This window comes from Papio anubis, chromosome 6, assembly GCF_008728515.1.
Source record: "Papio anubis isolate 15944 chromosome 6, Panubis1.0, whole genome shotgun sequence".
NCBI classification, from domain to species: domain Eukaryota; kingdom Metazoa; phylum Chordata; class Mammalia; order Primates; family Cercopithecidae; genus Papio; species Papio anubis.
In genome coordinates, this window is record NC_044981.1 from 157,815,897 (window position 1) to 157,840,231 (window position 24,335).

General features: G+C 43.4%; 1 protein-coding gene across 1 annotated transcript in view; it reads right to left on the reverse strand.

Moving 5' to 3' along the window:
* Positions 1-10,725: 10,725 nt before the first annotated feature.
* PRKN (parkin RBR E3 ubiquitin protein ligase) overlaps positions 10,726-24,335 on the reverse strand; it is a 1,413,696-nt gene continuing 1,400,086 nt past the window's right edge. The window contains exon 12 of the mRNA XM_021936901.1: positions 10,726-11,581. Coding sequence (XP_021792593.1) covers positions 11,508-11,581 — 74 coding nt within the window. The 3' untranslated portion in view covers positions 10,726-11,507. The remainder of the gene's footprint in view (positions 11,582-24,335) is intronic.

Sequence of the window (24,335 nt, forward strand, 5' to 3'; positions counted from 1 at the left end):
TCTCCTAACTAGCATATTCAGAACATAATTTAACCTTTTTCTTGTTGACTCACTATGAATCATTATGAATCAAAACCATATAATTTTAGTACTAAAAGGGACCCTAGAAATCAGCTAGCTCCGATTTCTCATATTCTAGATGCCCAAATGCTGGTGTGATTGGAACTGGGTCGGGAGAGCTGGTCTAGAACCCATGACTTCAATTCTTGTCCAGGCTCAGAAGGCCGTGTCCTGGGCCTGGTGCTCATGGCATGTTAACGGTGGAGGGGGGGGAGGTGCCTCTGTGGCTGTGGGCGCCACCCAGGCCAGCTGCCCGCTGGAGAAATCTTCCTGCTTCGCATACTTTGACATCGGCTCATTGTGGCTCCGTCTCTGCTCTCCTGGGTGGCCGGTGACCCTGTGTGGGGTGCAGTGCCTGTGCTGTCTGCTTCTGAAGGTAACTCTCCCCTCATCAGGGTACTCCGTACACTCTGTGGGTAGGGGCCTCCCAGGGCCTTTCCCCATGGAACCCCGTCTGCTCTCAGGCCTGCTGCCTCGGGGCCCGGGGCCTGGATGGCTTCCTTTCCTCGAGCCCCCGTCTCCCACACCTTCTGCTCCACTTACAGGACTGGCTGCCAGGTGGGCCGCTCAAACCAGAGACATTGATTTCTCAGATCTGGAGGTTCGAGGTCCAACAGCAAGGTGTCATCAGCGTTGGTGTCTCCGTGGCTTTGTTAGACAGCTGTCATCTCCCTGTGTCCACATGGTCTTCCCCCTGTACCTGTCTGTGTCCCAATCTCCTCCTCTTAAGGGGACACCAGTCATATTAGGGCCTAACCTAATGGCCTATTTGAACTCAATCAACTCTTTACAGACCCCATCTCCAAATACAGTAACGATATGTTAGGACTTCAACATACAAATCTGCAGGGGTCACACTTCTGCCCGATGCGGGCCCCTTTCACTTTTCAGCTTACCACACACAGATCACTCTGGGGAAACACTTTTAAGGTTCCAGAATTGTATAAAATTCTTACAGCCAAGATCTCTCAATTATAATTTTAGTCTTACTTGCTGGATGGTAAATGGAATGAGGAAGGATGAATGGAGTCACTTACTGATTCCATAAGGATTTTTTCACACATCATTGCGACACAGGCAGTGACTGACGCCACCACCTTTGCCCTGGAGACTGGTTTCTGGGCCCTGCTGGTGCGGGAGGAACATTAAGCCCAGGTGGCTGCCTCTGGGCTGTAGAGCAGGAGGCACAGGAAGAGCTGGGGTCGGGGACATCCAGAAACGGCAGCCCTGGAGCCAGGACACGGGTGGAGGGTTCCTGGGTTGGCAGTATCACCAGCGGTTTTAACCCCTTTCTAGTCCTGTGCCCTTCCCCTTAAGTGACAGTGGGCTAAGAAAAGGCCACAGAAAATACACTGGTCACCTGGGTGCTACGGAGTAATTAAAAACCAACTAAGGCTGGGTGCGGTGGCTCACACCTGTAATTGCAGCACTTTGAGCACGTCAAGGTGGATGGATCATCTGAGGTCAGGAGTTCGAGACCAGCCTGGCCAACGTGGTGAAACCCTGTCTCTACTAAAAATACAAAAATTAGCTGGGTGTGGTGGCAGGCACCTGTAATCCCAGCTACTCAGGAGGCTGAGGCAGGAGAATCACTTGAAGCCAGGAGGCAGAGGTTGCAGTAAGCTGAGATTATGCCACTGTACTCCAGCCTGGGCAAAAAGATAGAAACTGTCTTGAAATAAAATAAAAACCAACTGAAAGCCAGGTGCAGGGGCTCATGCCTGTAATCCCAGCAGCTTCGGAGACTGAGGTGGGGGGATTGCTTGAGCCCAGGAGTTAGAGACCAGCTTGGGCAACACAGCAAGACCCCATCTCTAAAAAAAAGTGTAAAAATTAGCTGAGCACAGTGGCACATAACTGTAGTCCCAGCTACTTAGAAGGCTCACTTGAGCCCAGGAGTTTGAAGCTGAAGAGAGCTATGATCATGCTACTGCACTCCAGCCTGGGCAGCAAAGTGAGACCCTGTCACTAAAAGCAATACAATTTTAAAAAATACAACTGAGCAAGTTGTTCTTCTCAACTATGTCTAAGGAGAACAAAAACTTCTTTGTAGGTACAGTGGATTCAGAACTCGGCATCTGGTCCCACAAAACCAGACGTTCATCCAGCTGAGCCCAGGACCCCTGAGTGCCTGTCTCTCCATCCTTCCTGACACAGACCTCGGTGCCCACAGCCTGTCCTCCTCAGTGTCAGGGAGCTCTGTCCCAGCCCTTCCCACATCCCACCCGGGACTGGCTGTGCAGGGAAAGCCACTCCTCAGCGTCTGCCCACTCTCAGCGCTGAATTCATGCAGGGCACCCAGGTCACCCCTCTTCCTTTATTCATTTTCTTATTCATCTAAAAAGGAATAACTGAGAAGCTGGCGACCAACCCTGCAGGCTGGATGTGCTGCTTGAGAACTAAGAGCCCCCAAGAGATCAAAGATAACAGAGAAAAGGGGAATAAATAGGCTGGGCGCGGTGGCTCAAGCCTGTAATCCCAGCACTTTGGGAGGCTGAGGCGGGCGGATCACGAGGTCAGGAGATCGAGACCATCCTGGCTAACACGGTGAAACCCCATCTCTACTAAAAAAATACAAAAAACTAGCCGGGTGAGGTGGCGGGCGCCTGTGGTCCCAGCTACTTGGGAGGCTGAGGCAGGAGAATGGCGTGAACCCAGGAGGCGGAGCTTGCAGTGAGCTGAGATCCGGTCACTGCACTCGAGCCTGGGCGACAGAGCGAGACTCCGTCTCAAAAAAAAAAAGAAAAAGAAAAGAAAAGGGGAATAAATAGAGCAACCTCCCAGAAGACGCATGAAGGATGCAAGAACACAGATGACAGAGGGGTTGGTTTTATCAGTGAAAAGAAATAATTCTTACTCAGCAAGAGAAGGAAAGGGGAAGGAGGAAACGGATGGGCTCAGTTTACTTAGGATGTGGGCGTTAGCAAGAGGTCAAGTCCAATGATTTTTACAACTAAAAGGGACCTTGAGGACCACCTGACCCAGCTTTATCTGTAGCTAGGACTCAGAAAAAAAAACAGCGTATTGCAAGTTATACTGAGGCCTCATTGGAGCTTTAGGGCATGCATTTGGGGTGGAGCAAATCTACCAAAACAGAATTCTGGGGTTGGAAATCCAGATGGTAGCAGGGCTGAGGTTGGAGTTAGGTTGCCTGTGAGGGTCAAGGATGGGGGCATAGTCTAGGACTGCCAGCTGAGGTGGCCTATAGATCGAAGGCATTAGAAGGCCAAGGAATGGCCGGGTGCAGTAGCTCATGCCTGTAATTCCAGCACTTTAGGAGGATGAGGCGGGCGGATCACGAGGTCAGGAGATCGAGACCATCCTGGCCAACATGATGAAACCCCGTCTCTACTAAAAAAACAAAAACTATCTGGGCATGGTGGCGTGTGCCTGTAGTTCCAGCTACTCGGGAGGCTGAGAGAGAAAAATCACTTGAACCAAGAAGTTGGAGGTCGCAGTGAGCCAAGATCACACCACTGCACTCCAGCCTGGTGACAGAGTGAGACTCTGTCTCAAAAAAAAAAAAGAAGGCGGCCAAGGAACCCTGATGTTGAGGCATGTATTACTCAGCATTCTCTAGAGGAACAGAACTAAACTAATAAACTAAGGATAGATGTATATATGAAGGGGAGTTTATTAAAGAGAATTAACTCACGATCACAAGGTGAAGTCCCACAGTAGGCCATCTACAAGCTGAGGAGCCAGGAAGCCAGTCAAGTCCTCAAACCTTATAAGTAGGGAAGCCGACAGCACAGCCTTCAGTCTGTGGCCAAAGGCCTGAGAGTCCCCGGCAAACCACTGGTGTAAGTCCAAGAGTCCAAAAGCTGAAGAACTTGGAGTTTGATGTTCCAGGGCAGGAAGTATCCAGTACAGGAGAAAGATGGAGGCCAGAAGACTCAGCAAGTCAGTTCCTTCTACCTTCTGCCTGCTTTATTCTAGCTGTGCTGGCAGCTGATTAGATGGTGCCCGTTTGGATTGAGGGTGGGTCTGCCTCTCCCAGTCCACTGGCTCACATGTTAATCTCCTTTGGCAACACCCTCACAGGCACACCTAGGAACATTACTTTGCATCCTTCAATCCAATCAAATTGACACTCAGTATTAACCATCACAAGGTGTCAGAAAGGTCAACCTGAGTGTGAACATCACTACGTGTGATCTGGCTAGCTGGCGGCATCCCATGCCATCTTCCATGGCCTTCTGGAAAGCCCTTCTGAGCCAAGACAAAGCAGGGGGTCTGGTCCATCTTCTTTCTGATTTACATTTATAAGCATCCTTTCTGCTTTCCCCTTCACTAAATATCCATCCAAGTGCTGTTGGGACATCCGCATCTGTGGTGCACCTGCAGCACGAAGGCCTGACACAGGCTGAGATGAGGGACTCTATATAGCACGGGCCCCTCTCCAGGCCTCCTTGGACTTGGCCAGGAGACCTTGTGATATGGCTCCAATGAGTGGAGGAACACCAGGTTCTTCATCTCACCTCAAATTGGAAAAAACCACAGGTACACACAGGGAGTGGTTTTAAGGAGGGGAGGGTTTAAGAGGCAAGAAGGAAGGGAGAAGAAAGAAGGAAGAAGCTCCCCTGCTCAGAGACAGAGGGAGGTAGGCTCCAAAGCCTAGAGAGAAGACACCGCATGCTAGGTACAGGAAGAGGCTGGAGGAGGCGGTGTCTGATTTGCATAGGGCTCAGGGGATTGGCTTGACCAGGCATGTCATTCACATAGCCTGATGAAAAAATCTGGCCCTCCCACCCTAGCCTTTTAATATGCAAATGCAGGGCGCCCTGATGTTCTACACGTGTGGGGATATGGGAGGGTAGCCTTATTGCCAGGCTTATGTGAGGGCAAGGACCAGAGGGCAGGAATCACCATGTTTGAGTGGAACTAGTTTCTAATGGCCTGCATTTGCATATCAAAGGTTGCCTGCCCAGCTCTAAGAGCTGGGGCTTTCCTGTTAGACAAGAACCATTTGGGCCAGGCGCGGTGGCTCACGCCTGTAATCCCAGCACTATGGGAGGCCGAGACAGATGGATCACCTGAGGTCAGGAGTTCGAGACCAGCCTGGCCAACATGGAGAAACCCTGTCTCTACTAAAAATACAAAAAATTAGCCGGGCTTGGTGGCGGGCACCTGTAATCCTAGCTACTCAGGAGGCTGGGGTAGAATAATTGCTTGAACCCAGGAGGCGGAGGTTGCAATGAGCCAAGATGGCTCACTCTACTCCAGCCTGGGCAATAAGAGTGAAACTCCATCTAAAAAAAAGAAAAGAAATAAACACTTGAGGAGCTTCTTTAAAAGACACGAAAACTTTCCAAGGACCCCTTTTCCTCTCTATCTGCCTAAAATTATTTCCTAATAACTCTTACCACATTTGGATTCTTGGTCTTCTGAGGGCCTCCACTGTGGGTCAAAAGTCTGCTCTGTGCCCGCCCAGGGCCCAGCCCAGTCCTCAGGAATCTGCTAAAACCTCTGGGCAGAAGTGGGGGCTCAGGCAAACCCAACCCATCTGCCACAGTCCCGCCTTCTGGGAGCTGGGGTTTGTGGAGGCAGCTTTCTCCCACCAATGATTTCTGACCCTATGATCTAGTCCTCTTCATCTTTTTATTAGAAAAAAATATTTGGTCTGTAGATTGTAAGCTCCTTGAGATGAGAGATGATATCTTTTCCTCTAATTTTGTACTGTGAAAAAATTTCAAAACAACACAAACAGGTGCATGATAAATATGACAAGCATCCCTAGATTCTTCATCTAGGTTCACAAATTTTTCCTGTTTTGCAATATCTGCTATCTTTATTTTTTATTTTATTTATTTATATTTGTTTGAGAGAGTTTTGCTCTTGTTGCCCAGGCTGCAGTGCAATGGCACAATCTTAGCTCACCTGCAACCTCCACCTCCCAGGTTCAAGCAATTCTCCTGCCTCAGCCTCCTAAGTTGCTGAGATTACAGGCATGCACCAGCACACCCGGGTAATTTTGTAGTTTTAGTAGAGACAGGGTTTCTCTATGTTGGTCAGCCTGGTCTCCAAGTCCTGACCTCAGGTGATCTGCTCACCTCAGCCTCCCAAAGTGCTGGGATTATAGGTGCTATAAATAAAGTTTTGGAGCCGCAAAAGAAATAGCACTCAAATATAAAATTTTATTTTTAATTCTCAGCAAGGCAATGTACTTCTGTAGAAGTGTGCACCCTTCCAGATGGAGCAATGGTGAGCGCACATTTGGACAAGAGAGGGGAAGGGGTTCTTATCCCTGATGCACGTGGCCCCTGCTGCGTGTCGTTCTCCTATTGACTAGGGTTAGACTGCACAGGCTAAAGTAATTCCAATTGGCTAATTTAAAGAGAGTGACGGGGTGAGTGGTTTGGCAGGAAAAATGGTTATGACACAACAGGAAATTGGAATGAGTCAAGGTGGAGAATGAGCAGGTAATCGGAATGAGTCAGGGTGAAGCAGGTAATTGAAAAAGGTTGCTTTATGAGGAAGTTAAGTTTAAAAGTAGAAGACAAAGAGTTGAACATACTGATATATTGATTATTTGAAGAGAAATTTAGAACTCATATCTAACAATCCCTCCTCTTGCATTTCCTTACAGTTCTTTCTCTTCAAACTTCTTTAACATGTCTTGGCTTAGTTGTTCTGCTCGATTTTCCAAAAGAAGCTTCTCTGGGTAAGGTGGCGGATAGTTAAGGGAGGTTTTAGTAAGTGCCGTTTTTATGAACCTCTGCACCGACCTACGGATGCATGGTGTGACACAGCACCCATTACGGCTGTGAGGGAAGTAAGCACTGAGGCCATTATCCTTTCCATTTATTAAATCACTTTTCTAGCCATCCTGTAAAGGGGTCATTTACCCCTGAGTTGTTAGCTAACTCACTGGACAGAGCAGTCAGACCCTGCAATGCCTTTGTTATACTTCCATCAGGGGTGGTGGTGTTTGGGATGAAGGTACAACACTGAGTTTTAATCATGAAGCAAACTCCTCCTCTTTCTGCTAATATCAAGTCTAAGGCTATCCTATTTTCCCAAGCCATCTGGCTAGTAACCCCTAATTGCTCAGCTATTCATTTAACCTCATCTCTAGTGTAGTTAATAAATGGCTGTTGGTTGTAGTAGATGTAGTTTATCCAATCTACATTTTTATTCATTGTCACCCACCAAAATATTGACTCAAATTCTGCAGTTATTTGATTTCGGGCTTTAAATTGATCTGGTATTCCTCGTGGGATTCCAATTGCGTTTAAACAGACATGAGAGTTGAAAGACCCATAAGGGGCTTGTCTTGCATTACGATGTCTTATTTTTCTTTCCTCTGGTTGATGAAATGCCAGGGTGAAAGGGATAACCAATTGGACTAAAGCACAAGTGCCACTCCAGTTATTCAGCAGAGTGTCCAGTAAAGGTCCATCACAATACCACCACACATCCGCTCGGGGATGAACAAGGGCTGACTGATTGATAAGCTCTTGAAAATTCTTAAGCTCTCTGCATCCCCTCAGGTCTCCAAGGAATGCTAAGTTTCCTCCCTGTCGTGAGAGACACGAAGTGAACTTAGTGTTGGGAGACGGAAGCTGGATGGCCCTCGGGGGCTGACCCACAGGGTGCCGGACTTCGGGATGTAGCAGAGAGAGCGTGGCACAACTTGTTACTCCAGGCTGTAGAATCCTGGAAAAGAGCTACCATGCAGCCCATGCCTAGTCAACTGGAGGACCACCCTACTGAAAAGGGGACAGTCTGGGCCTCTGGTCTGCCGTGTGCACAAGCATAACAATTGCTTTTGTTTAACGTTTGGACAGAATATTTGATCCTTTCCAACCAGGCATTTGCATCTTGGTATCTTGTTTTAATTGCCAATGTTTGTTTTAAGTCTTTAACTTCTACGATAGCTATCTTGGTCTTGTGGTTAGATGGAAGAGGAGCAATTATTCCATTCTGAGAGGTTTTGGAAGAAGGCTTAAAAGAAGGTGCAGGTGGCGGGGTATCAAACAAACGCATTTTAAAGAATCCAATAGGGTCTGTCCCTGAAACCTCAGCCCCCATACCATAAAACTGGCTTAAAGAAGGGAGCTGGCTTGGAAAAGGGGAAGAACTTTGAGGATTCATGATAATAACCTGTATAGGATTGCACTAGTTTAGTTGAGTTAGTGAAGGGCTGTCCCTCTAGTAACATGAATGTACGGTTTTAGGAAATTACAAAAACCGGTTGGGGCAGTCCATCCTTGCTCTTTAGTGGTCCATAGAATGTTGGACCAACTATGGCATAAAAGCTCTACATCAGGATGGCAAGACTCCTGGTTGGCACTGGGGTCTTTATCAAAATCTCCTTGGATTAAATGGTCCCAATTCACTAATGCCTAATCCGAGGAGAGTCAGGAGGGACAGAGGTACTTTTCTGAAGTAGAGAGCTGTCTTTGACTTGACAAGTCCCTACAGGGTGTAACAAGGCAAGCATTAAATGCAATAGTTTGAGGTGAAATCGACTTTGTTATGTTAATAACTAGATGGTCAGCAATAGAACGAGGAAGGAAGAAAGAGTAATAGAATAGATGGAAGAGAATTAAATTTTTCTTAGCTTTAGTTTGGTAGGGTTTTCCCCAGGGCTATGGTCCACAACTCTGGAGGGGCTGGCGTTTTCTTGACTCGGGTGTGATGAGTCCGTCCCTTTTCCGCTGCAGGAACAGCAGTCTCGGTGGTTAGCAGCACAAGGTAAGGTCCTTCCCAGGCTGGCTTGAGTTTTCCTTCTTTCCGACCTTTGATGAGAATGTGATTCTCAGGCTGGTGCTGGTTTACCAGAAATTCTAGGACTGGTACCTGTGCTAAAAGACTTTTAGTTTTGAGAGAAAGGAAAGTGGAAGATAAACCAAGTACATAATTTCTAAGAAATTGATCTTTTGTTTTAAATGTGGAGACATCAGTAATGGACTTTATAGTCCTTGGCGCCTTCTTACTGAGAAATTTTCTTTAGCACCTATTTTTATTATTTTTTTAGACCAAAGAAAGTCGAACACCGTTTTATATTTGCCCATGCTTCCTGTATGATATTTATATCAGATAAGCTAAATTTCACCATTATATTAGTGTGTTATTAGCGTTAAACTTAATTTTAATAAAATCTTGTAGATGTGTTTATCCAATTTTTAATGTCTGACCATAAGGTAAGATTTGTATAGACTCTTTTGAAACTTTTATAATTTTTGTAAAGAGCAAGTTAGTGCTTTAAGAAAAACCTGTTGTGCTTTTATTTTAATGTCCAGTTCTCAGAGAAACTGGACATTAACTTTAGCCAATATGTTTACACATAGAATTTCCTTTTCAATTAACATTTCAAAACTTGGTTAAACCTTTAAAACAAACTATTTTTTAACCATTTACATTCTTATGTCTCCTTATAACCCTTTCACCAAAAGTATATTTTACTTTCCTTACACATCTTGCACATAAACTGTTTCTTCAATAGTTTTACATTCAGGAGGCCTAATTACTTTTAAATTATACAACATTTCTTGTGTAAATTCCTTTTTATAACTTTTTTTCCACAACTTTCACAGACAATTCTTCAACATACCTCAACTTTCTGACTTGTTGCAAACATCCCTTTCTCTAAACAACCAGTTCATTTATTCTAGGACAAGAATTTACCACATAACATTCCTTTTTACATAAATTCTCCCCCCCCCCCTTTGTTTTTTCTCAAAGATGAAAACATTCTTTTCCAAAGTGAACTTCCTTCGTGTCTGTGGACTAGACTGTCTAAGGCCACAAGATTAGAAGTTAGGATAATACATGTTACACTCTTAACTTTTAGCAAACTTTACTTCTGTTGAAAACCTTGTAAGTTTGGGATTTCAATTATTCTTTGCTATTAATAAGACCTTATTCAGTCCTTAGTAACTTAGAATTGGTATAAATGGCTCCTTCCTGATTCTGTAAGTACTTGAAGGCTTGGCTGAATGCAAACAGCGTTTGAGCAGAACAACTGTTAGGCAATTTTCCTAACTATGCTTCTGCAAGAGTTTCCTTATCACTTACTGAATACCCATTGTGTCTTTTTCCTTCAATCACCCGGGAGGAACCACCTATGGTCCTGCCCTGAAGAGAGTTCCTCCTAGGTCTCGTTGGACCTTTGTATGGTAATTGAGATTTAGATCCCCTGTTAGGAAACCTGCTGGGTTAAGGGAATTTTCAGTGGTTAATGTTAAATCATCTTGTTCTAACAGAATAGCCTCATACTTTAAGGTTCTTGAGTCAGTAAGCTATCTTTTTTTTTTTTTTTTTTCTTTTTGACTTAGGATAGTTCTGACCTGATGAGGTGTGTTCACAATGAAGTTTACTCTAAAAATTTTTCTACTTTCTTCTGTTAGCAAAGCAGTTGCCGCTACAGATTGAATGCATTTGGGCCATCCGTGGGTTACTGGGTTAAGGAGTTTTGATTAGGAAGGCTACCAGTTGTCAGTCACCTCAGTGCTTTTGGGTTACCACCTTGTTTACACTGACAACAAGGTGGTGGTGTTGGAGTGTTATAGGGTCATGGAGAAGACCTTCAATTATTAATTATAGGTTTTAAATTTACCCTGGATTTTAAAGGAATAGGGTACACTGTTTTCTCTTTACTACTCTCTCTCTCTCTTTCTGACTCCCTCTTTGTCTCTGTCTCTTTCTCTCTCTCTGACTCTCTCTTTCTCTCTCTCTCTTTGACTCTCTGTCTCTTCCTCTGCCAGCCACTTATGCTGCTGTTCACCCCTCTCCTTCCCCTTCCCCTAGGGGAGGGACTGGTGGGAGTAGAGCTACTCTTTCTTCCCCTAGAGAAGAAAGGAAAGGGGAATTCTGAATATTTTTCTTACTACAGCAGGTTTGTGTGAGGTTCAACCCCCTGATATTTCCGGAAGGCTCAACCCCTAAAACCAGGGGCCTCTTGCCTTGCCTGTTCCAGAAGGCCCCACCCCTCAAACCAGGGATGTCTAGCCTTGCCTGTCCCGGAAGGCTCAACCCCTCAAACCAGGCGGTGTCTTGCCTTGCTGCTCTGGGAGGTTGACCGGTTCCCTCCCTTTCCCCCTCTGAAGGTCCCTTGCACACTTCCCACTCGTGTTGCCTCTCTGGCTGCTCCCTACAAGGGAGCATTAGGCCCCTGTTAGTGTTGGCCTGTCTGTATAAATCCGTGGCAGGATCTGTCCTAAGCCATATGAGGTAGCTATGGAACCGCAGAGGGTACCCACTCACTCCCTCCAGCAGTAGGACTTGTCACCATCCACAGGAACAACACCACAAGTACGGTCGTTTGCGATCATTCATGCACACACACATTTAGCCCTCCAGAATGTTACTAACAAGGAAGTAGTTTACCGGCTCCTGTGGCTTCTCCTTCCTTGGTCTGTGCACAGTCATCGCTGCAGTGTGTGAGGCTCCTTTAAGCCAGGTTGTTGGCCAGTTTCTTTCCGCGTTGCTGACAGCTGGGGTTAATCCTCCAACTGGGTGGGTCCTGATTGCTCATCCCTGAGGCTGCCACAGGGGGGCGGGGCGCGCCTCCTCACTAGAGAGAACCAGAGACCGCCCGGGAGGGGAATGTATCAAGGGGAGCCCCCAAATTGTTAAAAATAAAGTTTCGGTACTGCAAAAGAAATAGCACTCGAATATAAATTTTTATTTTTAATTCTCAGCAAGGCAATGTACTTCTATAGAAAGGTGCACCCTTACAGATGGAGCAATGGTGAGTGCACACTTGGACCAGACAGGGGAAGGGGTTCTTATCCCTGAGGCACATGGCCCCTGCGGCTGTGTCCTTCCCCTATTGGCTAGGGTTAGACTGCGCAGGCTAAACTAATTCTGATTGGCTAATTTAAAGAGAGTGACAGGGTGAGTGGTTTGGTGGGAAAAATGGTTGTGGCACAGCAGGAAATCGGAATGAGTCAGGGTGGAGCAGATAATCGGAATGAGTCAGCATGGAGTAGGTAATCGGAAAGCGTCAGGGTGGAACAGGTAGTCAGAATGAGTCAGGGTGAAGCAGGTAATTGGAATGAGTTAGGATGCAGCAGGTAATCAGAATGAGTCAGTGTGGAGTTGGTAATGGGAATGAATCAGGGTGAAGCAGGTAATCCGAATGAGTCAGGGTGGAGTAGATAATCAGAATGAGTTAGGGTGGAACAGGTAATCCGAATGAGTTGGGGTGGAGCAGGTAATCAGAATGAGTCAGGGTGGAACAGCTAATCAGAACGAGTCAGGGTGGAGCAGGTAAAAGGAATAAGTCAGGGTGGAGCGGGTAATCGAAAAAGGTTGCTTTACGAGGAAGTTAAGTTTAAAAGTAGAAGGCAAAGAATTGAACATACTGACATATTTATTCTTTGAAGATAAATTCAGAACTCATATCTAACACAGGCATGAGCCACTGCACCTGGCCCATATCTGCTATCTTTAAAGAGAGACATATACACATTATATATATATATGTATGATGATGGTCCCATAAAACAATAATGGAGCTGAAAAATTTCTAAGGCCTATTGATATCATAGCTGTCCTAACATCACAATGCAGAACTGTAAACAAATCCACTGTGGGGCCAATCATATAAAAATCTAGCACATACAATTATATACCATACATAATGCTGGGTAATGATAATAAATGACAGTGTGGCTGGTGTAGGTATTACTAGCCTATACTTTTTATCATTATTTTAGAGTGTGTGCCTTCTCTTTATAGAAAAAAAGTTAACTGTAAAACAGTCTCAGAGAGGTCCTTCAGGAGGTATCCAGAAGATGGACTGTGATCACAGGAGATGCAGCTTCACGGGTGGCCTTGCCCCTGAAGACCTCCCAGTGGGACCAGACATTAGAAGACAGTGATATTGGTGACCCTGCCCCTGTGTGGTCTTAGGCTAATGTGTGTGTGTTTGTATCTTAGTTTTTAAGAAAAAGTTTTAAGACTAAAAAAAAAATTTTTTTTTAATAGAAAAATGCTGATAGAATAAGGACATAAAGCAAGAAAACTTGTTACAGCTGTACAATGTGTTTGTGTTATAAACTGTATTATTACAAATGGGTCCAAAGGTTTTTTAAAAATGAAAAAGTTTTTAAAGTAAAAAAGTTACAGTAAGGTAAGATCAATTTATTATTGAAGAAAGAAATTTTTAAATGAATTTAGTCTAGCCTAAGTGAACAGTGTTGAGTGGAAAGTCATGTCCTCGGCCTTCACACTCACTCTCCACTCACTGACTCAAAGCAACTGCCAGTCCCACAGGCTCCAGTCTTAGTAAGTGCCGTACACAGGTGTACCAATTTTTGTCTTTTATACTGTATACTGGATTTTGCTGTATCTTTTTTTTTTTTTTGAGACAGAGTTTTGCTCTTGTCACCCAGGTTGGAGTGCAGTGGCATGATCTTGGTTTACTGCAACCATCTCCTGGGTTCAAGCAATTCTCCTGCCTCAGCCTCCTTAGTAGCTGGGATTACAGGTGCCTGCCACCACACCCAGCTAGTTTTTTTATTTTTAGTAGAGACAGGGTTTTGCCATGTTGGCCAGGCTGGTCTCGAACTCCTGACCTCAGGTGATTCACTCACCTGGGCCTCCCAAAGTGTTGGGATTACAGGCATGAGCCACCGCTCCTAGCCCTTGCTGCACCCTTTCTATGTTTAGATGCACAAAAGCCATTGTGTTACAATTATCTACAGTATTCAGTAAAGTCCCATGCTGTACAGGTTGGTAGCCTGAAGAAAATAGGTGCATCATGGGCTATACCATCTAGGTTTGTGTAAGTGCACTCTATGATGTTTGCACAACAAAGTTGTCTAAGAATCTAAAAATGCATTTCCTTCCTTCCTTCCTTCCTTCCTTCCTTCCTTCCTTCCTTCCTTCCTTCCTTCCCTCCCTCCCTCCCTCCCTCCCTCCCTCTCTCTTTTTCTTTCTTTCTTTCTTTGATGGAGTCTTGCTCTGTTGCCCAGGCTGGAGTGCAGTGGCATGATCTTGGCTCACTGAAACCTCCCTCTTCCGAGTTCAAGCGATTCTCCTGCCTCAGCCTCCCCAGTAGTTGGGATTATAGGAGTGCATCACCATGTCTGCCTAACTTTTGTATTTTTAGTAGAGACGGAGTTTCACCATGTTGGCCAGGCTGGTCTCGAACTTCTGACCTCAGGTGATCTGCCCTCCTCAGCCTCCCAAAGTGCTGGGATTACAGGTGTGAGCCACCGTGCCTGGCCCTAACAATGGATTTCTCAAAACATGTCCTCATTGTTAAGAGAGGCATGACCTTATGTACACAGTATATACACATTATACATGTGTGTGTGTATATGCGTATATATACATATGTGTATGTGTATATGTATATATAGTGGCAATGATCATGCTGTCAGGTTCTACAAAATCCTCTTTGTACCTGAATACTGCTGATCCGACGAATGTGACCACAGTGGAATCTGTACGTGTACATATACACACACATATGTATATACTTTTTGCCAAATTGTTTGATGTCATAGACATCATGATACTTTACCCCTAAATATATATCTCTCAAGAATAATGACGTTCTCCTACTCAATTACAATATAATTATACTCTTTGGGAATTATACATTGCTTCAATAATAGGATCTAACACAATGTCTTCTACAGCTCGTTTTTTTTCCAGAGATGATGTAATTTTTAACTTTGATTCTGCTCTCTTGTCCCCCTCTGATTAACCTGCTCCACTCACATCTACCAAGAGATGTCACACATAAGGCCCCAAATAACTAAGGGAGTTGAATGAATGAAAGGATGGATGCATACATGTGAAAAGCCTTTCTCATGTGTCTTCAGGACCTGGAAAGGCGCACGACCCCATGTGGGAATTCAGTGACCTTCAAGCCCTTCTCATTGGTCTAGACAGAAACCTTACACCTGGCAGGATATGCATTTTGCAGCTGAGGCTTTTTGTGAGTAGTTTGGTGATATGTAAGTTCCTGGTGATTAGGGAAACCGTCAGGAGCTTGGCAAACCTATTCGAAAGTGCAACATATTAAAATTCCTGTTAATCATAGATCTTAAAAGTTCTGGGCTACAACAATTCGTTAAAGTACCAAAAACGCAAAGCGGTTATTATGAGAAAACAAAGCTGGGGAAGTAGGTGGCACTGCACTGTAGGAGTCCACATTCAGCAACAAAAGAGGGCACAGGCTCTACTGTGGTCACATTCATTGCATCAGCAGTGTTTGGTACAAAGAGGCTTTTGTGAAACCTGACGGCACGATCATTGCGCAGGGCACACCATTGAACGAAGGCAGACTTTCCCCTTCTATGAAAGGATAATTTTCTTCTCATATTTGACACCAATTAACTCTAGCAGAGAATTCTATTTAAAGCAATCCCTTGAAATTAGACCACGTATGCCAAGGGCGGGGCTGTGTATTCGGCCCTCTCTTCCTAGCAGCTCTAGCGATGTGCCCTAAGTATGGGAGGAGAGCATTGAAAAACTTAGGCATAAAAGAGATATATTTAATAATCATGACTACTTAGTATCACAACTTAGAAGAAATAGTTGGATTTCAATTTCTTTTCCCAATCTGACAGTTTGTTATTTTCCTTTTTTCTTCCAAAATGTCATACATATCCCAAGTTTTAGCATAATGGTATCAGCAGCAAGTTGTTAAATAAGTTCTGTGGGCTCATCAAAGCAGTTATCTTAAAGTGTTCTATTAAACAGCATTGGTTTAGTGCTGATTGCATTATAAACTTGAAATGAACTTTAGAAACTTTAGAAATTCCAGGTTACGAAGAATTTTCTGTTTTTCATTTTGGCCTCCTTTTCTACTAACCAATGTGTTTGAAAACCTATAATGTGGCTCTTCAGGTTAGAGGGTGAGTTTTTTAACCCTTCCCTGGCTCTCAACACTATCCCTCTCCATCTCCAGCCTTTGAGTTCTGTCTAGCGCTCACCATAGGATATATCCTGCTGAAAGCCTCTTTGTTCCACATCTGGAGAAGATCAGTTGCTGTGCACAGCTGCTTGGGAAATGGATCCAGTCCCCAGCTGGATCTAGGAACAAATTGGTCCCTGGCAGCTTGACAACTGCTCATTGTCTAGTCAAGGGGGTTTCTTTCTTTTCCTGGAAAACGTCTTCCGGGGTACATTTGATAGGAAGTTTTCACTGCTCATAAAGTTAGGGGGAAGGAGACTGGCAGCTCAGGGCAGAGGTACCACAGTTACCAAGTTCTATCTGTTTTGCAAACTCTAAGTTTTCTTTATTATGTGTTTCCTTTGTCCCCATGAATCTTGTGGACATCTCTTTGTCTACATCCACGGTATTTTCTCCTGAACAATGGTTCTTCAAATATTACCCAAAATGAAGGAGGGAAGGATCATTTTTAAAAATCCCGAGTAGTTCTATTTTATTTGTACAAGTGAATAATTTCCTACAGAATAAAATAAAAGACATTGATACTAAGAATACTAGCATCTATTGTTTAAGAGGCGAGGTTACTATTACAATAGTGGAATTTAGGACGTGTTTTGGTTATTTTATAAATTGCATTATTCTATCCTGTATCTTTTAAATTGAGTAATAGATTTCTTAAAGGAAGCGATAAGATATTAGAACAGTCATCATAGTTGATAAATACAATGACAACCAGTAAAACTGTCAGCTCCCTGGATGAAAAAAGCATTATATTATTCCCGCTGTGAAGGGAGGATAGTGACATTAGATAAGAGTTAGGGAAGTGAAACTGTTGGCAAAATCAGCCTGTGTCTTTATGAAACATTGTCTTTATGAAACATTGTGTTGGATGACATTTCATCTCGTCACCAATGCCTTCCAATGACGCCACCTGTTTGCTTTCACGCACCTGTGGGAAGCCAGAATGTTTGATTCTGGCATATTTTTTACAGTGTGAAGTAAAACCAACTGAGTGAACTTGATGGATTGAGTGAGGAAATAATCCCTGTAGGATAATCTTCTCCACCGGTAGTGATGCATTCACTTTGAGGCTAACGATGCAAGTGAAAAAAAAAAAAATCTTAGTTTGACAACTCCTGTCCCTAAACAAAGTACTGTGCAGAGAAGCAGTTAAGATCCCGAACCCTGGACTCCAACAAAGTAGGGTTAGATTACGTTCTAGCTGGGCACACTTTAGTAAGTTAACTTCTTCAAGAATCTATTTCTTCCTATGCTAGATGAAGTCAACTCTTTCAGAGGGCTGAAAGAGAAAAGCGAAATGAGATCATATGTATGAAATTCTTAGCATGGTGCCTGGCACATAAGTATAAATAAATAATAAACAATTGCAATTAGTATTATTAACTCTAATCAGATATTGTTGTTTTAAACAAGGGAGTCACTCAAAAAGGTATATGTAGACTTCTCTGTAAGAAAAAATATATATATGTTTACATACACATACACGGCTAGGTATATACATACACACATATATACACACACACACACACATATATATATATATATATATACACAGCTAGGTCTTAATGCCTCTTTCCTCAAATCAAAGCAAAAATCTGTTTACTTGTCCAGTTACTTCTATTTAGTTTGGGAACTAGGCCTTCCAGTCCATGCGTTTGCATTTAATTCTATTCCTGGTCTGCTTAAATTAGAATGAACCTCAAAGATAGAAGACCAAGACATACAGGTACTTGTATACCTATATACAACAAGGTATATAGGTATTTATTTTCATATTAAGAAAAAAAATCTAGTTTTTACTCATACATTCATTCAAGACATATTTATTAAACACCAAATGGGTAACAAGAATGAACGTATTATTAATAATTTTTCTCTCAGAAAGATATTTCCTATGTTCTATATTTCTTATCTATAGATTCTCTTTTAATGTTTGTTTGCATATTGCAAATTTCCATGTTACTTTCTGGCTTAACTACCTCAGGCTAGACATGGGAGATGATTTTACAGAGAGTTAAAACTTTTTCTTTTTTTTTTCTTTTTTGATACAGAGTCTCGCTCTGTTGCCCAGGCTGGAGTGCAGCGGTACAATCTCAGCTCACCACAACCTCCACCTCCTGGGTACAAGCGATTCTCCTGCCTCAGCCTCCTGAGTGGCTGGGATTACAGGTACACGCCACCATGCCCAGCTAATTTTTGTATTTTTAGTAGAGATGGGGTTTCACTATGTTGGCCAGGCTGGTCTTGAACTCCTGACCTCAGGTGATCCACCTGCCTTGGTCTCCCAAAGTGCTGGGATTACAGGCGTGAGCCACTGTGCCTGGCCAAATTTCTTAAATATATGTATAATATATAAAAACCAAGGATAAAAGTGATGCCTACAAATAAACTCATTTGAGTTATAGGAGTAGAAATGGAGTGCTCCAAATGTCCCTGGTAAAATGTGATGCACGCAGGCACAGTGGCTCACGTCTGTATTCTCAGCACATTGGGAGACCAAGGCAGGTGAATCACTTGAGCCCAGGAGTTTGAGACCAGCCTGGCCAACATGGTGAAACCCCCACATCTACAAAAAATTTTAACAAAATTAGCCGGGCGTGGGGATGCACGTTTGTCCCAGCTACTCAGGAGGCTGTGGTGGGAGGATCGCTTGAGCCCAGGAGGTCAAGGCTGCAGTGAGTCATGGTGGTGCCACTGCACTCCAGCCTGGGTGACAGAGTGAGACCCTGTCTCCGAAAAAATGAAAATAAAAGTAAATAAATAAAACAAAATGTAAAAGCCTACCTCATATTTGAAAACAAAGCCTATATCGCTATACTAATTTCATGTCAAGTCAAAATTACAGAATACCCAATGTTTGTGAACATTTTAAAAAGGTTTCTAGAGGGACGAAAATGCTAGCACTCATTCTATTTGTGAGCAGTCATCTTTTTTGAGGTGGAAAATCTACAATGTTTCACATCTAACCTAGAGAATCTGAAATGCCCACTAATGGAGAACCAGTCCAGTGGTGTATAACCTTTACGTCTGACTTGAGTTTCTGCGGCTCATGTGTCTTGTCCACCGGATTTCCGTGTGTTGTCGTCGTTGTTGTTGTTGTTGTTTTTAGAGATGGGATTTCACCGTGTTGCTTAGGCTGGTCTTGACTTCCTAGGCTCAAGTTATCCACCCACCTCAGCCTCCCAAAGTTCTGGGATTACAGGTGTGAGCCACCATGCCTGGCCAGAATGGCTACTATTAGAAAGATAAAAAAAAATAACAGATGCTGGGGAGGATGCAGAGAAAAGGGAACGCTTATACACTGTTGGAGGGAATGTAAATTAGTACATCCTCTATGGAAAACAGTATGTAAATTTCTCAAAAAACTAGAAATGGAACTACCATATGATCCAGCAATCCCTCTACTGAATATTTATCCAAAGGAAAAGAAATCAGTACGTCAAAGGGATACCTGTACTCATATATTTATTGCAGCACTATTCACAATAGCCAAGATACAGAATCCATCCAAGTGTCCATCAATGAATGAATGGACAAAGAAAATGTGGTACTGATACACAATGGAATATTACTTAGCCGTAAAAAGGAATGAAATTCTGTCATTTGCAGCAACATGGCTGGAACTGGAGATTATTATGTTAAGGTAAACACAGAAGGACAAGCAAGTATCACATGTTCTCACGCATATGTGGGAACTAACAATGTTGATGTCATGAAGATAGAGAATAGAATGACGGTTACCAGAGGCAAGGAAAAACATGTGTTGGGGAGGGGGCATGAAGAGAGATCGGTTAACAGGTACAAACATACAGTTAGATAAAGGGAATAAGTTCTAATGTTCCAACACAGAGTAAGGTGACTATAGTTAACAATGTATTGCATATTTCAAACTGTATATTTCCAAATAGCCAGAAGAGAGGACTTTAAATGATCCTAACACAAAGTGATGAGAATACTTGAGGCAATGAACACCGTGAACACCTTGACTTGATTATTATACAGTCTCTGCATGTAATAAAATATCACTTCTGCCCCACAAATATGTACAAATATTTGTATCAATAAAAAATTGTAAAAACAACAAAACAGCACACATGGTAAAATTCCACCATACTGATCATCTCTTGAACACCAACCTAAAACATCTAGTAGGCAAGTTCTGGCTTGTGTCCAAAGAAAAGCCCTTGCTTACTTCAGCAAATTGAGGTTTTAGCTCAACATCCAAAATGGAATGGAAGACACAGCTAGTTAAGAAGTGGTACTGGTGGCCGGGCGCGGTGGCTCACGCTTGTAATCCCAGCACTTTGGGAGGCGGAGGTGGGCAGATCACGAAGTCAGGAGATTGAGACCATCTGGCTAACACGGTAAACCCTATCTCTACTAAAAAAATTAAAAAAATAAAAATTATCTGGGCATAGTGGCAGGCACCTGTAATCCCAGCTACTTGGGAGGCTGAGGCAGGAGAATGGCGTGAACCCGGGAGGTGGAGCTTGCAGTGAGCCGAGATCACACCACTGCACTCCAGCCTGGGCGACAGAGCGAGACTGTGTCTCAAAAAAAAAAAAAAAAAAAGGAAGTGGTACTGGCTGGGCACGGTGGCTCATACCTGTAATCCCAGCACTCTGGGAGCCCAAGGCGGGCGGATCACCTGAGGTTGGGAGTTGAAGACCAGCTTGACCAACATGGAGAAACCCCATCTCTACTAAAAATACAAAATTAGCTGGGCATGGTGGCACATGCCTGTAATCCCAGCTACGTGGGAGGCTGAGGCAGGAGAATCACTTGAACCTGGGAGGTAGAGGTTGCGGTGAGCCAAGATTGCACCACTGCACTCTAGCCTGGGCAACAAGAGCGAAACTCCTTCTCAAAAAAAAAAAAAAAAAGAAAAGAAAGAGAAAGAAAAAGAAGTGGTACTGACAATAGAAAAATAGAAAATGACATTATTATACGTAGATATCTGCCAAGTATGTAAATTGAGAAACAACAATAATAGACAGTAGACTCCACTTGGTACTGTGAAAATAATGTGTGATAAGAGGTCCTGTGGATGAATTTTGCACTTGACATCATTTTGTACCTGGGAAAGTGATTTGATAAACAGAAACACTAAACTACGCCACGGTGCATTTTTGTTTCTACAAATAATTCACACACTCTTTTTAAATTTGCAGAACATCTTGACAATTAGAAAGTCCTCAGTGGGGCTGGGAAACTGAAAACTTTCCAGGGGAAGCAGAAACCCACGTTCTGTTACTTTTGAGCTTTTATTGTAAGTGAATTCCAGCCCTCTTGGAAGGGGAAGGAGCCAGGGATACTCCTGTACAGTCCTTATTTATCCACAGGCAAAGTACAGCCTCTGGAAAGAGTTGACTGAATTGCCTTAATTTTATGTTTTACCTCTGCTCTGAGGCCAATTCTCCTGTGGCTAAAAGAGCAGTTTACAATTCACTACCAGAATAACCTGGGCTTTCTCCAAAAATGGTCATGCTCCGTACATCTTCCCACAGGAATTACACTGCTGTTACCAGATGATTTCAGCCAGACGAGAAAACAGTCTGCAACCAAGAAATTTAGGTCAAAAAGTGCCCTGGTGAAGACATATGGAGAATTTGAAAGGAAGACACGAAATAAATCTAAACAGACAATGTTGTAGAAATAGTGTAGGGCATCACATTCACAATGGGGAGGTGATTTTGCCCCCAGGGGACATTTGGTAATGTCTAGGGACAATTTTGGGTGTCACAGTTGGGGGTGACAATGAGGGTGCTCCTGGCATCCACTGGGGAGGAGCCAGAGATGCCGCTAAACATCCTACAGTGGACAGGACAGCCCCACAGGAAATAATTCTCCAGCTCAAATGTCAACATGGCTGAGCTTGAGAAACCCTGTGTTAGAGAAAGGAAAGTAAGTTTGGATTCACGGGACAAATGTGCCAACGAGGAGTTTGCATGGATTTTTATAGATTTGTGAATCTGCAGCGGGGGTTTTGCATAGCTGTCCTTTTGCAAAGAGTTCACGGCACTCTGACCTGAATCTGGGGTACAGGTGGGAAGGAAGACTGTCCCATGGGAAGCAGTATTTGGGGCAGGTGCCTGAGATTTTCCCAGAAGTCTGTGGCGATGATGGCTGGACAGATGGAGCCCTCCTCACTGCTGGCCCAGGCAGGACCACACTGATGCTCCAGTCCTTTGAACACACCCATGTTTGGGGGCAAAACATGGGCTGAGACCCAAGCAGGGCTGAGACACAAGCTTTATGTCTGTGATCTTGTGAGTCCAGGTTGGACTCATCAGAGTGTGGACCCAGAAAATCTGAGACAGTTCTCAGTTAATTTCAAAAGTTTATTTTGGCAAGGTTGAGGACATGCACCTGTGACAGCCTCAGGACATCCTGACGACACGTACCCAAGGTGGTCGGGGCACAGCTTGGTTTTACACATTTTAGGGAGACATGACCCATCAATCAATAAATGTAAAAAGTACATTGGTTTGGTTTGGAAAGTGGGGACAACTCAAAGCAAAGGCAGGAAGACTGAAAGCAGGGAAGGGGCTTCCAAGTCACAGGTAGGTGGGAGACAAATGGTCACATTCTTTTGAGTTTCTGATTAGCCTTTTCGATAATTAAATTTTTTTTTCAGAATTTTGTAAACAACCTATACAATTTTAATCTTGATCACAAGATGTAACTTCCATAAGCCTTTTATAACCTTTATAACCTTTATGAAGGAATTGGTTAATGTTTCAAGAAAACCTTGTTATTCTGACACAGGAGTCCATATGCTGGTCTTGCATCAGTGTGCCTTTGACATTAATGATTAATTTACAGAGAAACAACTTACTTTATCTCGTAAAATTGGCCCTTATAATCTCACATGCCTACCTCTTCCATGATAGCCCCTGGGCCTTAAGGAGTTGAATGCCTTTAATTTCTGGCCCTGTATCTCAGGAATGTAGTTTATTTTGATTGGCATCATCTACAATGCCAATCAATAAAGATGAAGCTTTGACCAGGCGCAGTGGCTCACACCCTGTAATCCCAGCATTTTGGGAGACCGAGGTGGGCAGATCACCTAAGGTTGGGAGTTCAAGACCAGCCTGACCAATGTGGAGAAACCCCATCTCTACTAAAAATACAAAATTAGCCAGGCGTTATGGCACATGACTGTAATCCCAGCTATTCAGGAGGCTGAGGCAGGAGAATTGCTTGAACCTGGGAGGCGGAGGTCACAGTGAGCCAAGATGACACCACTGCACTCCAGACTGGGCAACAAGAGTAAAACTCCGTCTCAAAAATAAATAAATAAATAAATAAATAAATAAATAAATAAATAAATAAGATGAAGCTTTAATTGCTGTCAGTGTTTCAGATTTAGCAGGACTTGGTGTCCTTTATAGACCCAGGAGGCAAAGACCTGTAACTTAATGTCACAAGTACTTTAAAAGCACATACAGAAAGATACACAGATGTAATAACCTTAATTTTAAAAAGTTTCAGTCTCCGTTTTTTCCTAAGCAAACCAAACTTAATAATAATAGCATAGAAATCATTTTGATAAAACATAAAATCTGTTAGGCCAGTTATCAAAGGGCAAAAGAAAAAACTTCTGTAGTATACAGAATACTATGTTGGAAGAAAACATTTCCTTTAGACCTTTAAGAAAACATGGCCTTTAAAAGGGGAGAGAAAGTTGAAAAACCTGGGATGCAATAAAAGTTGAACTTGGGTTAAAAAAATTAATATCTCTTGTAATTTATTAAGAGTAAATCAACCCTTAAGAAAATCTCATTGTTCTGACCAATAATTTAGGGTATATGTGTTGTTTTTCTTACATCAAGCCCAATCTCTAGGAAGATCATTATAATTTCCCTTTTATTATAAACAATTTGATCATATAAAAGTTGTTTTTTTAAAATAAATCCTCTTACTGTGACTTATACAGACCATTCATGACATGTCCGGACTTTCTGGTTGGTACGGAACATCCCTCTTTCTTAAACAACTAGTCATTTTATTTTAGGACTAAATTTACCATACAAGATTCTTTCTTATATAAAATTATTCCTCTTTGAGCTTCCCCCCTCCCCTTTTTTTTTTGAGATGGATACTTACTGTCACCCAGGCTGGAGTGCAGTGGCACGATCTCGGCTCACTGCAACCTCTGCCTCCTGGGTTCAAGTAATTCTCCTGCCTCAGCCTCCCCAAGTAGCTGGGACTACAGGTGTGCACCACCATGCCTGGCTAACTTTTGTATTTTTAGTAGAGATGGGTTTTGCCTTGTTGGCCAGGCTGGTCTCGAACTCCTGACCTCAAGTGATCCATTCATCTTGGCCTCCCAAAGTGCTGGGATTACAGGCCTGAGCTACCTTGCCTGGCCTAATATAACTTCAGATTC